Source organism: Ochotona curzoniae, unplaced genomic scaffold, assembly GCF_017591425.1.
Source record: "Ochotona curzoniae isolate NIBS_2020 unplaced genomic scaffold, NIBS_Ocur_1.0 scaffold_3223, whole genome shotgun sequence".
Lineage (NCBI taxonomy): Eukaryota > Metazoa > Chordata > Mammalia > Lagomorpha > Ochotonidae > Ochotona > Ochotona curzoniae.
Window position 1 is genome coordinate 4,461,086 of NW_024467108.1, and position 14,834 is coordinate 4,475,919.

Here is a 14,834-nt window from a genome sequence, read left to right on the forward strand (position 1 = left end):
AAGCTGATACAAAGCCAGGAGCCAGCAGTTTCTTCAGAGTCTCCCATGTGGGCACAGGGTCCCAAGTATCTGAGCCATTCTCCACTGCTTTCCCAGGTCATAAGCAAGGAGCTGAAGCAGAAGTGGAGCACCAGGACTTGAAGTAGCACCCATATGGGATGCTGGCGCCATAATTGAAAGCTTAGCCTACCATGCAGGGTCTCCCAAGTGGGTCTCAAGCGCTTGAGCCATCTTCTGCTGCCTTCCCTGGTACATTAGCAGGGTAGTGGAGCCCAAGTGGAGCAGCTGAAACTTGAATCAGCGCTGCTATGGGTCACTTATCCCATAGGTGGTAAATTAACTCACTGTGCTCCATGAGGTCAGTCCCATAAACCTTCTTTCATTTTGATAAGCAGAGTATTAGAAAGGCAGAGATTTTCTTTCTAACTGGATGCAACAACCAGGGCTGCACCAGGCTGGAGCCAAGAGCCAGGAATTTCATCTGGGTCTCCCACATGCATAGCATGGGGGCCCACATACTCAGGCCAGCTGCTGTTGCCTTCCCAGGTACGTCAATAGGGATGGACCTGTGTGGGTTGCAGGTGGCTATTGTAAGCCAATGCTTAACATGCTGTACAGGTCATAAACCTTTGGAAGGTCCCTCATATTCAGGCTTGTTCTTTTTTTTTTTTTTTTAAGATTTATTTATTTATTTATTTTTGGAAAGTCAAATATACAGAGAGGAAGAGAGATATAGAGGAAGATTTTCCATCTGATGATTCATTCCCCAAGTGGCCAAAATGAACAGTTGTGCTGATCCAAAGCCAGGAGCTTCTTCCGTGTCTCCCACATAGGTGCAGGATCCCAAGACTTTGGGCAGTCCTCGACTGCTTTCCCAGGCCACAAACAGGGAGCTGGATGGGAAGTGGGGCTGCCAGTGGGGTGACCATATGGGATCCCAACACGTACTAGGTGAGGACTTTAGCTGCTAGGCTACTGCGCTGGGCCCAGGCTTGTTCTGTTCTAGACTGGTGGCCTAAGCTTCTCAGATATGATCTGCAAGGCACTACTGACAACCATTTTCAAGTGAATTTGTTCAAAAAACACACATCAATGTGTCCATGGCTGCAATGCAAACAAAAGAAACTGTTGTATATGATGTAAGAGAAAGGGGAATTTCCGGAAAGGATGCCAAGAGTTGATGGGAAGGCTATGAGTTGGAGATGTAAGTCCCCACTCCATCTGAAGGTTGTGTCATTCCCCAAAGATTCAAAGTTCAGAGAGAAGCAGCTGTGGATGCTTATGTAGGTCCCAGGCCATGTCCTAGCTGGATCAGAGGGAAAAAAGACCTGGCCCCAGCTTCCTTGGTCTCATTTATCCTGCATGGGGACAAGGCACTCCTGGTGGCTTGATGCTGGCAGCAAACCGCACCAAGTAATCACCATGCCCAGCTCCCCTCCTCTTCCTCAGACCACTTTCCTGTCCTGCTTGTTCTGCTCTGGTCAGTCGGCCACCGGGAGAACCATCCCAGGCTCCTCGGCCTGTGGCTTGGGACTTGTTCTCCCCACTCTTCCCTTGGGAAGGACCCTCCAGGTTCCCTTGGATGGGAGCCTTGCTTTTCCGCCAGCATTGCCACCCCTGGGATGACCACTTCGGTCACAGAGTGGAGCAGGCTGGGAAGCCGACTCCTAACAGCACACGAGCCTCAGTGCATGGTCTCACCTGGGGTAGTGAGTTCACCCAGGCGTGGCCGTTAGATTTTCCTGGCACGTTCAACAACACACATCCCGAGATTTCTTCAGCTTGGTTTTTGAGTTCTGATGGTGGATCTTGGCGTGTGTGTGTGTGTGTGTGATCCCAGGTTGAGAACTGCTGAATTCCAGTACCATAGTATTGAAGCCCACAGAGCAGCTAGCTGTTTGCAATTACACTGCGTCTGGTCCAGTATTGCTTAGGCCTCTTGCTTTTTCCTCTGCAACAGGAAGTGTTCCACCTCATCCAGGGAAGCCTGTGGCCTGGCCCCTGCCACAAGCCAACAGTCGCCTCAGATCCAGAGGACTACACAGTCTCGAGGGAGCCATGCACTCAGCGTGTCTTGTTTTGAACTGGGGTAGGCTTGATCTCCGAGGTATGGGTCTCCCTGGTCAGAATCTAGGCAAAAAGTTTCCGAGAACTTCAAATGGGAAGGAGGAGTGAGGAGGCCCTGGGGACAAAGGATGAGTCCAGCCCAGGCCTGCTTCTGTGGCTGGCAGGATGCCGAATGGCTGGGCCTCTCTCCACACACACACACACACACACAAATATTTGGTTCTGTGACTTGTTGACCCTTCTCCAGTTCTTACTGTCATTTTGCCTTCTGCTTCTTGGTTCAGGAATCCACCTTTTTTTTTTTTTCTTCTGTCTGCATTTTTTACTTGGACCAACCACTCCACCTCAGATCAGTTCAGCAGCAGCTGTGGGCAGACTCCTGAGAATCTAGGTTTTTATCTTCTATGGCATTTTTAAAAAATTTTTCCTGTCTTTAACTGTACCTTGCTATAAAAATCTCCAGCAAAAAATACCACTGATTTCGTGCTTTCTTGCTCCTCATCCACCTCAGAGGAAATGCAGGGAGGCCCGCCATAGCACAGCCCTCTCTACTTTGCAAGGGGAACCCTTCTTTTCCATACCCTGCATGGAGAAAGAGGGTCCATGCCAAAGCCCCACCTCCTCACCCCAAGCCAATCAGGTGTGTCTGGGTCAGAGCTGGTCCTCAGGGAACAGCTGCAATTGCAGCAGAGGATGCATTAGAGAGCATGCCGGAAGGGGAGTGGTCCAAGGAGCAAACCTGGGCTGGGCAGTGGGACTGGGATAAGAAGGAGGATGGATGGAAAACGCTCGTGTCAGCATGGGTGAATGGACAGAAACAAGCAGAAGCCAAGGTGTGGGAGATGAAGTTAACCACGCCTAGGTTTGTAACCTGTAAACTTGGGAGGATGGTCCCTTTGACAGAAGGAGGGAAATTAACGCTGGTGTTGTGGCACAGCAAGTTAAGCCGCTGCCTACAAAGCCCACATATTGATGTTGGCTCTTGTCCCAGCTGTTACACTTCTGATCTGGCCTCCTGATTCTCTGGGAGAAGCAGAGGAAGATGGCCCACATATTTTGGTCCCTGACACCTACGTGGGACACCTAGAAGAAGTTCCTAGCTCCTGGCTCCTAGATTTTGCTGCCATCTGGGGAGTGAACCAATCTGTATCTCTCTTTCTTCCTCTCTGTAACTCTGCTTTTCGAATAATTGTTTTGAAAAAATATTTATTTTTATTGGGAAGTCATATTTACAGAGAGGAGAGACAGAAAAAGATCTTCCATCTAATGGTTCACTCTCCAAGCAGCTGCATTGGCCAGAGCAGAGCCAATCCGAAGCCAGGAGCCAGGAGCTTTCAGGTCTCCCACATGTGGATGCAGGATCCCAAGGCTTTGGGCAGTCCTCGACTGCTTTCCCAGGCCACAAGCAGGGAGCTGGATGGGAAGTGGGGCTGCCAGGATTAGAACTGGTGACCATATGGGATCCCAGCATGTGCTAGGTGAGGACTTTAGCCGCTAGGCTACCGTGCCGGGTTGGAATAGTTATTTATTTTTTTGTAAGCGAAAAGAACAAGGGAAATGAGAGTTGTTCTGTAAGAAGGGTTGAAGACAGTGACTTATAGACACCCAAGAGAGTGTCCCCACCAGGCATCTGGGCTGCAGGTGTCACCTGGAGACTTCAGATAACCAAGATGGACAGGGGGTGGGCCCAGTGAGACGACCGGAGGAGCCGAGGGGACCATCCACCTCTGAGCTCCAAACCAGAGGAGGGTGCAGCGAAGGAACCTAGGGGCTGGGAGAACAGAATCCTCAGGAAGGCACACGCCGGTGCATCAAAGGCAGGTATCAGGGTACTGCGGGATGAGTGTAATCATTTTGCAATTAAGGTTTACGGTTGTTCAGAATTTGCAATTAAGGTTTACGGTCGTTCAGAATTTCCAAATGAGAACCTTCTGGGCTCGCAGCCTCACCTGGCTCCATAAGAAGCACCTGTAAGGGCGAGACTGAGCACCCGCTTTAGACAGAACAGCTAATGAATATTAACGATGCCCCTCTCCGCCAATCGGGTCCCAAGAACCGGCCCTGGGCTCCGACGGCCCCGCCCCATCATGAATATGCAGATGCCATGGCTGCCGCGCAGGGCCCCGCCCGCGCCTCTTCTCCCTCGCAACGGACTCTCCCTTCCAACGGGAAACAAGATGGCGGCGGCGGGCCCGAGTACGCGGGCTGCTTCCGCGGCGGCCGCGGCCGCTCTGGGGCGGCGAGGCCGGCGGGGCCGCTGTGACGAGACGGCGGCCGCCAAGCCCGGGGCCGCGGGCCCGGCGCCTGGGCCTGCGCTGCTGGTGATGCCGCCGGTGCCGCCCGTGCCGCCGCCCGCGGGCTGCGCCGGCTGCCTGGAGAGCCCGGGCGAAGCGGCGGCCCTGCCGTGCGGCCACTCGCTGTGCCGAGGCTGCGCCCAGCGCGCCGCCGACGCCGCGGGCCCGGGCTGTCCGCGCTGCCGCGCCCGCGGCCCGGCCTGGAGCCGCCGTCGGGCCCGCGACGACGCCCCGGCCGCCGCCGCCGCCGCTGAGGGGCCGGGCGAGCGCGCCCGCCGCGGCCAGCCCGAGCGCTGCCGCCCGCGCCGGGACGGGGGCGCGGCCGCGGCGAGGCCCAGGCCGGAGCCCGAGTCGCGCGCCGCGCCCGCGGAACCAGGTGGGGACCCTCTTCCCGGCCGGCTCGCGGGGGCGGCGGGAGGGAGAGGGGGGTGCTGGTGCGGCGGTGTCGGGGTGTGTGTCCGCTGTCGGGGCTGGGGAGGTTGGAACTTGGGAGCCGAGTTGGGGCCGTTGCATTTGGAGGGGGCGGAGAGCGGGGGACCCCGCTGTCGACGCGAGTCGGAAGTTTGCTGGGGAGACGGAATTCTTGGGACAAGTTCGGGGCAGGTCGGGATTCGTGAGTGGCAGAGGAGGGGCCCGGCGCGGCAGAGAGGCGCTGGGGTCGCCGTGCTGCTTAGGGGTCGTATTGTGTGGGCGAGATGTGGCTCCCGGGCCTGGATGTGGGCGGACAGGGGTGTGACGTGAGGTGGTCGTCCGGGGTGCCGGGGGGCATGGGGAGTGGAGGTGTGGGGGCGGCTGCTGCAATTGGAGGCGGTGAAGGGAGATTAGTGGGTTGGGAAAATGAGCTCACGTGTGCGGTTTTTTTTTTTTTTCATGCAGTTTAGGGTGGGAGGTTGGGGGTGGGATGAGACGCCCCTGTGGTGCGCGATGGGAAAGCTGGGGCTGGGGTGTGGGGGAGACACGGATGAGAAGTTTTGGACGTGGACTTTAGTCGTTGGCCACTTCTCTTGATTCGCAGTGTGGATTTCCGCTATCGTCCTGGCAAGGCTGTCCCGGGACCCTTGCCTTCAACTTGTTTGCCTTTCTTAACCACCGGCGGCGTGGTGCCGAGCCGCCCGTTTCACAACCCGGAGTGAATGTGTTAGGACTAGATGCTTTTCAGGACTCACCCAGTCAGCACAGCATCTACAGCTCCCCGCCCCCATCTTAATGCTCACCTAAAACATTTTTAAAAAAGAAATCCAAAAAGGCTCCCCCCCCCCCTTTCTGTTGGGAATTCTGCCATGTGTTGTTTTCATTGGGGGTAAAGAAGACGTTGTTTATGTGGGAAAATGCAATCTCCAGAAACTGCAGATTCCAGAGTGCAGTCTGCCCCTACCACTGTCTTAGGATACCTTGCTTTTTTTTCTCGGGCTGAGGGCATCTGCTTCTTGCTCTATTCCTTCCTACTCTTTTCAAGCTTGGGTCCTGTCTGACTGCTGCTCAAATCAGAGAGGAAGGAAGATATCAAATGTGTCTGCTTGGTGGATGCTATGTGATACATTGAAATGCTGTTTAACTTATTTCCATGTCTGAGATTATAATCGGTATACAAAACTAGTTCTCTTATCTGATACTATTGGTTACTTAGTCAAACAGGAGCGAAAGTTTTCTTTCCTAACCCCAGAGGCCATCTCGAAATATTAGGTCTGAAATTTGAACCACCAGGAGGGGAGAGAATGGCTTGGGTTGTTTTTCCCCTGGAGACTTTTTTGGTCATAAAATGTTATCAGTGATGTGGGAAGATAATCTCGAGGTGACACTATTGAGTTTAGTGTCCAACAGTAACTTAACTGAGGACCAGGACGAACCCATCCGTGTTCTTGTTGAATTTATACAGATACATGCTTATTTAGTCAAGGAATTGTAGAGTAGGAAAATAATGACAGTAGGATTCGTAAAGTATCTCTTTGCTTCAACAGATTGAATTATTGAAAGGTACAGATAGTATTTTATATAAAGAATTTTAATAAGGTACATGATTCAGACAAATATGAGACTGCTTCAAAAAGTTTGCGAAAGGTACATTGAGAAAAATTTGCATGGAATTAATGATTTTTGCACCAAAATTAGCTTTTTTCATGAGAACTCATTTTTTTTTTTTAACTTGAAGGTCACAGGGAGATCTTCCATCTGCTTGCTGGTACACTCCTCAGATGGCTGTGAAGCCAGAACTGGACCAGGCCAGAGCCAAAAGCTTCATCTAGTTTCCCATATGGGTGCTAGGGGCCCAAGTACTTGGGTTGTCTTTTGATGCTTTTCCCAGGCATAATAGTAGGGAGCTGGATTGGGAATGGAGCAGCTGGGACTTGAACCTGCACCTCAGAGTGCTGGGTTCACTCCATCCACCATGATACCTGCTCCTAAAATTCTTTTAAAAATTGTTTGAGGGCCCGGCACCGTGGCCTAGTGGCTAAAGTCCTTGCCTTGAGCCCAGGATCCCATAAGGGTGCCGGTTCCAATCCCAGCAGCTCCACTTCCCATCCAGCTCCCTGCTTGTGGCCTGGGAAAGCAGTCGAGGATGGCCCTAAGCCTTGGGACCCTGCACCTGTGTGGGAGACCCAGAAGAAGTTCCTGGATCCTGTCTTTGGATCGGCATAGCATCGGCCATTGCGCTCACTTGGGGAGTGAATCATCGGATGGAAGATCTTCCTCTCTGTCTCTCTTCCTCTCTGTATATCTGACTTTCCAATAAATAAATCTGTAAAAAAAAAAATAGTTTGAGTGACAGAGACAACATCCATCTGCAGATGCCTACAACAGCTGTGCTGGGCCAGCCCAAACTGAGAGCTGGGAACTGAATTCAAGTAGGACCTATGGTTGGCAGAGACCCAAGTACTTGAGCCATCAGCTGCTGCCTTCCAGTATGCACAATAGCAGGAAGCTGGACTTAGCAGAGCAGGGATTCAAACCTAAGCACTTCACTTTCCGATGTGAGCATCTTAACTGAGAGTCATAACTCCCATTCCTAATCTTACCTTTTATTTTCATTTTCCATGAACTTCTCAAAATACCCACCTGTTAATTCCTGTCCATCACTATTACAAATGATTTTGTTTAAAATTATTATGTGTGTATGTGTGTTTTTATGTAGAGATCAGCCATGGAAAAAATAGTTTGTGAACTGGTGTTTTCATTTATGTCCCTCATTCTCCAGAAGAGAAAAGTGAGACCCAGGACGGGAAAGGAGTTCTCTGTTGAAGGCTTCCAACCTGTGTTAGTGGCAGATGAGGAAGAGCTGAAAGGGCAATCTTTGCAGAAAGTCTAACTCACAATGAAATGCTCAGAATGAATTTTTAATAAGAAAGTTAAAAACCACCATTTTCATAAATATTTGTGTGTTTTTAAGATTTTGTATCGGAAAGGCAGATCAGATTTATGGAGAGAAGGAGGGAAAAAGATCTGTCCACTGGCTGCAACAGCCAGAGCTGAGCTGATCCAAAGCCAGGAACCAGGAGCTTCTAGGTCTCCCACATGGGTGCAGGGTCCCAAGGCTTTGGGCCGTCCTCCACTACTTTCCCAGGCCACAAGCAGGAAGCTGGATGGGAAGTGGAGTAGCTGGGGCATGAACTTGTACCCGTATGGATCCCATGCACTTGCAAGGTTAGGATTTAGCTATTGAGCCATCGTGCTGGACCCATATTTGTGTTTTTTTTTTTTTAATTTTACTAATTACATTGTATTATGTGACACCATTATATAGGTACTGGGATTCCCCCCACTCCTCCCCCACCCCTCCCCCAACCCTCCTCCACCTTGTTGCATAACCACAGTTCAAGTTCAGTTGAGATTTTTCATTGCAAGCGTATACCAAGCATAGAGTCCAGCATCTTATAGTCCAGATAAGTTTAACGGCTTCTTTGGGAGACTTTCTCTGATCCTCGTTCAGCTGAAGGTTGCAGTTGCTGGTTTGGTTCCGTCTTGAGCCTCGACTTCCACTGGAATCAATGGGTGTTGTAGTCCGTCCTGGTTCTACTCGTCGCTTACTCAGCCATCGCATCAAACACTGGAAGCTGTAGCCTAGTGGGAGCGATCCCCAATAACCCTCACCTGGCCCGCCCCTGCCCTGATTTGCTAGCATGTGTAGCAGCCTAGTTTAGTCTTCCTCATATCCCATTGGGCTCTCGTAAGTGTCAAGGGGTATTGGAGCTTAGTTCCATCCAACCAGCTCAACTGTCTAGCCCTCACAGATGTTGTTGAGTGCCTTTCTGTCTAGCCACCCCAGCCCCTGTCGTAGTTGTTGTTTTGCCCTCCCATGGGAGTGTTAATCCAAGAGGGGGGAGCCCACTATTTCCCTTCCAGGTCACTGGCACTCTCGGTTTGTGCTCTCTCCAGGTGGCCCTGTGGTTGGACTTGCAGTAATGGCCGCTAGTACCAACGTTTGTTGATACTAGTAGGAATAGCCCGCCCTTCCTGGCTCTTCCCTGATCTGGTCCATATGAGGTGCACAGGTGCTGCAGCCCTACCTAGTTTGGTCCCAACTCATGCTCTCCAGTGGGAGTAGCTATCCAACAAGGGAATCACTCCTTATTCCCCTATTGGCTCTGCTCCCCCTTCCTGGTTCTCACGTGTGCTGGTTGGATGCTGTGGCCGTATTTGTCTTTTTAAGAGTGAGAAACAGCGAAAGAAATGATGACTTTATTGACAGAGATATCACTTAATGTTATTCTTTTGGCGTAAAGAAATTTTTAAAAGAGACGCTGGACTGCTTTATAATACTAGAAGTAAACTTGTAGTAAATGTACATGTAAGTGGAATTCATAAATTTGAAATAATTGTATTGAAACTTGGTGTCTCTTGGAATTATCTATGAGAAAAGAACAAGATTTTATGTTTGGAAAATTTTGTTGTGCTGTTGAATTTTTATTGCCAGCTTTAATTTTTTTTTTCTAATTTATTTGAAAGGCAGAGAATCAGATAGGAAGAGACAGAGATCTTGTGTCCATTGGCTCACACTCTAAATAGTTCCAATAGCTAGAGCTGGCCCAGGCTAAAGCCAGGATCCAGGAACTCCGTCCTGGTCTTCTACGTGGGTGTTGGGGGCCCAGATACTTGGGCCATCATCATCTCCCACCTTCCCTGGCACATTGGAGGGAGCTGGATCTAAAGCCAGGCAGCCAGGGTTTGATCTGGTGCTCTGATATGTGATGCCAGCATCGCCAGCAGAGGCTTAGACCCCTATATGCCGACACTGACCCCTTTACCAACTTCTTGGCCAACTTTCTTTTTAGGCCCCTGTATTGTGTTTCATTTAATTCTTGTGTGCATTTGCCTTTGAGTAGATATCAGCTGCTCTGGTTGATCTGTGAAGCTGTACTTTGAGGCTGTGCCAGTGATCATATCAGGTGGTGATCTCTGACCTTGACTTCAGGTTCTTCAGGGATCTGCAGCTGCTGTGTGTACTGCCACATGAAGTGCTTGGACCCTTGTCAGCAGTCGCTTGGGGCCAGGCACTGTTCTAGGTCCTCGGGAAACATTGTACAAATATTCTAAATCTAGAGACAGTCCTGGTCCACTGATTTTTAAAAATTATTACGTAAGCACAGATACAACAGCTGCACATACGCCTTATTGAAAATGGTTAATGCATTTTTAAGAGTTCATTTAATCTTTCAATTGGAAATCAAGAATGATTATTCTAAATTATATTACCTTTGAACTTGAAGCAAGACCTTTTTATATGGCTCTTCTTTTTTTTTTTATCATGACTGATGATTGAAGAGAAAAGCTGAATAATGTGCTGATACTTTTTAAATTGACGATTTAAACTTTTTTCTATTTGTGGTTTTAAAAGTGCACCCTAGAAAATGAGCAGATCAAAAAACTGAATAGTGCCTTGTTACTTCCTATTATATTACCCCCACATCATTATTCTCTTAGAATTAAACTACATTGAAGAAATGTCCCCTTTCTGTGGATGGCAAGTAGTTCTGGTTTACTACTCAGCAGACAATGTTTGCTGTGTGTGTAACCTAAATTGCCTTTAAGGACCAATGATTAATGAAACCATGTGATTAAAGTATAAAAGGACAGGAATTTTCCTGGTCTATAGGGATTTGTTGTAAAATGTATAAAATGACCCGACCTTTTATTCTTTTTTTTTTTTTTTTAAAGATTTATTTTTATTATTTTTTTATTGGAAAGGCGGATATACAGAGAGGAGAGACAGAGAGGAAGATCTTCCGTCCGATGATTCACTCCCCAAGTGAGCGCAACGGGCCGATACTATGCCGATCCGAAGCCAGGAGCCTCTTCTGGGTCTCCCACGTGGGCGCAGGTTCCCAAAGCTTTGGGCCGTCCTCGACTGCTTTCCCAGGCCACAGGCAGGGAGCTGGAAGGGAAGCGGGGCTGCCGGGATAAGAACCGGCGGCCATATGGGATCCCGGGCGTGCAAGGCGAGGACCTTTAACCACTTGCGCCACCGCGCCGGGCCCACCGACCTTTTATTCTTAATGTCATGTTCCAGAATTTGAGTGTCCTTGTGTGTTACACTAATACAGGAAACATTTCACAACTCAGGATGAGGTTACTTCACTGTGTATTCTACCAACTGGAAAATAATTACCATGGAAGAACTTGCTGCTGTTTAGAATTGAGGACTAAGCTGCAGGAATGCAGGAGGTATTTCTGTACATTTGTATTGCCATTGCTTGTCTAATTTTCAGTTCATCTTGGAAGAGTTGTCCACCTTGAATTAATTTATATTCTTTATTTGCTTCAGGATATAATATAGGATATTGTTAAATTTCTTCCCACTAATTCAGCATTTGGTGAGGCCACACACAGTATAAAATGAATTTAATAAAAAGTGAGTAAGGCATGGTCCCTGTTCTGTAAAACCCCACCATCTGGTTGGAGAAACACACATTTTAATGGTACACGTGTAAATGCATAATGTCAACAGAGTATGGGAATGGGTTAACAGTCTGGAGGAAACTGGAGGAAGGCATTTAACTGTGTATTGAAGAAAGAGTGGTTAACCAGGTAAGAGAGGAGGGAATGGCCATTCCAAACAGAGGAGCCTGAGTGTACAAGGGAATGAAGATATTTGGCATTTTCAGGCATTTTGGCTGGCAGGAAGTTATGTGGGTGGAGTATGGGACTGGAGTAGTGGCAGTTGAGAAGAGACTGTAGAAGTCGAGTCACAAAGGGCATTATGCTGAAAAGCACTTTGGCCTTCATGCTGTAGACACTCATGGTAGAATGACACTGGCATGATGTGCTGTAGAAAGAAACGTGTTGGTTGAGGGAAGAAGTCCAATCAGAGGATTATTTTAGTAGTTTGGATAAAAGATGGAAGAGATGCTGGACTAAAGCAGTGGTGTAGGGTGGGAATGGGGGTGTGAGCTACCTTCCATTATTTCTGTAGTCACCATCTGTCTTTGTGCTAAGCACTGGACCCACTGAGAAAGACGAGGCTTGATTCCATCTCAGCTGCAAAGTGTAATTGGGAGATTGGTATGAGAACAAGCAACTGAAATGTAGTATAGCAAATGCATTAGCAGCTGTACCAGGCAGTGTGGTATGTATTTGTAGGGTTAATAGAGGAAAAGATAAAGAGTGCTTGGGTTCCAGTTCCCACTTCTTCACTTGTAGCTGTGTGCTATTGGATAAATTTGCTTCTCTTTGTTTCCTCATTTGGAAAAATGGGGGTAACAGAATTGTAAGGTTGTTAAGACTAAGTTATTATAATGCTTGAAATATAACTAGCTCAATAAAAGGTAGATATTTGCACAATGAAGAGAACCTGGCTTGGATGACTCAGAAATCACTCCAGTGATAGACCTTAAGTATTCGATAAGTGGAAGAGGGCAGAATAGACTGGAGAAGGAACTTGGTACATTTAAAAAATATATTTGAGAGAAAGAGCCCCCATTTGTAGGTTCAGTCCCCAAATGCCTAAATAGCTGGGAGTGGGGCATTAAAGCTCAAAACTAGGAATTTAGTCCTGGTCTCTCACTTGGGTGGCAGGAACCCAGTTATTTGAGCCATATTTCCTTCTAAAGTCTGCACTTGGGTTCTCATCCACCCTCTGCGTTCTCCAGACACAGTAGCAGGAGCTGGGTTGGAAGTAGAGCAGCCAGTACTCTAACCATCACTCCACTATGGGATGCTGACATCACAAGTGGCAGCTTATCCACTGCGACATGATGCCAGCCACTTTGCCAGCTTCTTGGCAGACCTTAAAGTCCAGAACCATGGTGTGCAAATCCAGCAGGAAGCTGGAATCGAGAGCCAGAGCTGAGACTGGAATCCAACAGTTTGTACTGGGGTGTAGGCATCTAACCACTAGCCAGACACCAGCTCTGAGAAGTCAGAACACTAAAAGGCCTAGGAGCATGCAACAACAAGGAAAGTTCTAGGAATTGTAGATAGAAATGGTTAGAGCACAATAGTGCATGTGGGGTTGCATAAACAGGTATTTGATCCTAGTGGGCTTCACACGTCATACTAAGGAGGATCTACTGAAGAGGTTCAAAGAGGAGCTCATCTTAGCCCTTGGGAGAGCTCATGCCCATGCAGGTAATGCAGTAAGTGATTGAAGAGTCCACATTCTGTTAGTAAGATGCTAAGATAAGCTGAAAACTCTGCTACATAAAAACTGGATAAAATAGAGGAACAGTTCTTTTCAGTGTGTTCCTAAACTTGGAGGAAAGATGAGGAAATTTCCCATGTTGCAGAAACAAAAATGGAACTATAACCCAAAAACTGTAAGCCCTTGAATCTCTGATGTGTTATCCTGTACCAGGGTGAAAGGGTGAAGTGAGGGGTTACTTCTTGTTTTCTGTTTCTAGGAGATTTGAATTTTAACCTTGTGCACAAGGAACCAGGACCAAGACTAATGAGTCAAGCTGGAATCCTTGATGTGCTGCATTCTGGGTGAAAGGGTGAGAAAGGAAAATATGTTCCTCCATTGCAGAGGTAGCAATAGATTTTGTGTTGATTTGCCTGGTTCAATGCAAAGAGGAAATAGAAAAAAGCTTTCCTGAGAAATTAAAGCATAAGATATGTAAGTGTACTTCAAAAAGTTAGTGGAAACTATTAGAAAAAATGCATAATTTTAAATCTTTTTGCACAAAAAAAATTCTATTTTTCCATGAGCTTTTTGAAGTCTCATGTTTTTTCTCATGTTTGAGGTTTGAGTTTATATGGTTCAGGTAGTCTCATGTTGAGGAATGTATCTATGAACTGACTCTAAGCTAGTGATGCTAGGTCCTTTAGAGCAAGGAAGAACAAGACCAAGGCTCACGTACTTCATACCACAGGGATTATAACTGAACAAGCCTGACTGGATAGGAACTTAAAAATGGCAGTGTATCAGGGTAAGACTTTCTGTCACAAATGAAAGCCAGCAAATAAGCAGGAATATCACAGCTACAAAAACTGGGATAGTAGAATGGCAGTGTGAAGAATAACTTATATTAGCATATTTTAGTGACTAAAAACATTAAAGAATGAATGCACATACCAATAGATATAACTGCACATATATATCTATATCTATATACACACAGAATAAGACATGCGATTTTTTTTTTTAAATATAATGAGCAAGGGCCGGGCGGCATGGCCTAGCAACTAAAGTCCTCGCCTTGAACGCGCCCGGGATCCCATATGGGCGCCAGTTCTAATCCTGGCAGCTCCACTTCCCATCCAGCTTCCTGCTTGTGGCCTGGGAAACCAGTCGAGGATGGCCTAAAGCCTTGGGACCCTGCACCCATGTGGGAGACCCGGAAGTAGTTCCTGGCTCTTGGCTTAGGATCGGCATAGCATCGACTGTTGCAGACACTTGGGGAGTGAATCATTGGACGGAAGATCTTCCTCTCTGTATATCTGACTTGCCAATCAATAAATAAGATCTTTAAAGAAAAATAATGAGCAAAAAAGTGTAGCAAATTATTAGTTGGCACAGATGAAGATATATGGGAGATAATATGAAGAAATTTCTGAGGCTACAAAGCAGCTGAAGAGGAGAAATATGAAAAAGGTGAAGGGAAATGAAAAGGAGAGATAAGAGAGCTCAACATCTAATTTGGAAGGAAAATAGATAAAATGAGGGCGATATGAAATTGGAAGAAGTGATGAGTCTTTCAGAACTAAAACAGGAATCCTTAAGTGTAAGACTCACTACATCCTAGCAAAAATTTAGAACAGCGAAACCCTTGCAACTACCGCGTAGCGGTGACACTGCTGAATACCAGAGGCAGTTGTAAATAGGCAAGGGGCAGCAGTCAGAACGGGTGTCTCTTCATCAGCAGCAGTGTCCAGAAGCAAATATATCTTCAAGGTATTGGGAGAGAGCTGAATGTGAAACACTTCAAGAGTGGAGGGCAGATAAAAGTATTTGCAAACAAAAATGTGGAGAATGTGTTGCAAGAAAAAAGAAAGGTAATTTAGGGCAGAAAGTAGGCTGTAAGAAGTCATGGCAAGGAGAGA

At 47.6% G+C, this 14,834-nt stretch overlaps 1 protein-coding gene across 1 annotated transcript in view; it reads left to right on the forward strand.

Moving 5' to 3' along the window:
• Positions 1 to 4,244: 4,244 nt before the first annotated feature.
• RNF169 (ring finger protein 169) overlaps positions 4,245 to 14,834 on the forward strand; it is a 56,119-nt gene continuing 45,529 nt past the window's right edge. The window contains exon 1 of the mRNA XM_040964260.1: positions 4,245 to 4,737. Coding sequence (XP_040820194.1) covers positions 4,245 to 4,737 — 493 coding nt within the window. The remainder of the gene's footprint in view (positions 4,738 to 14,834) is intronic.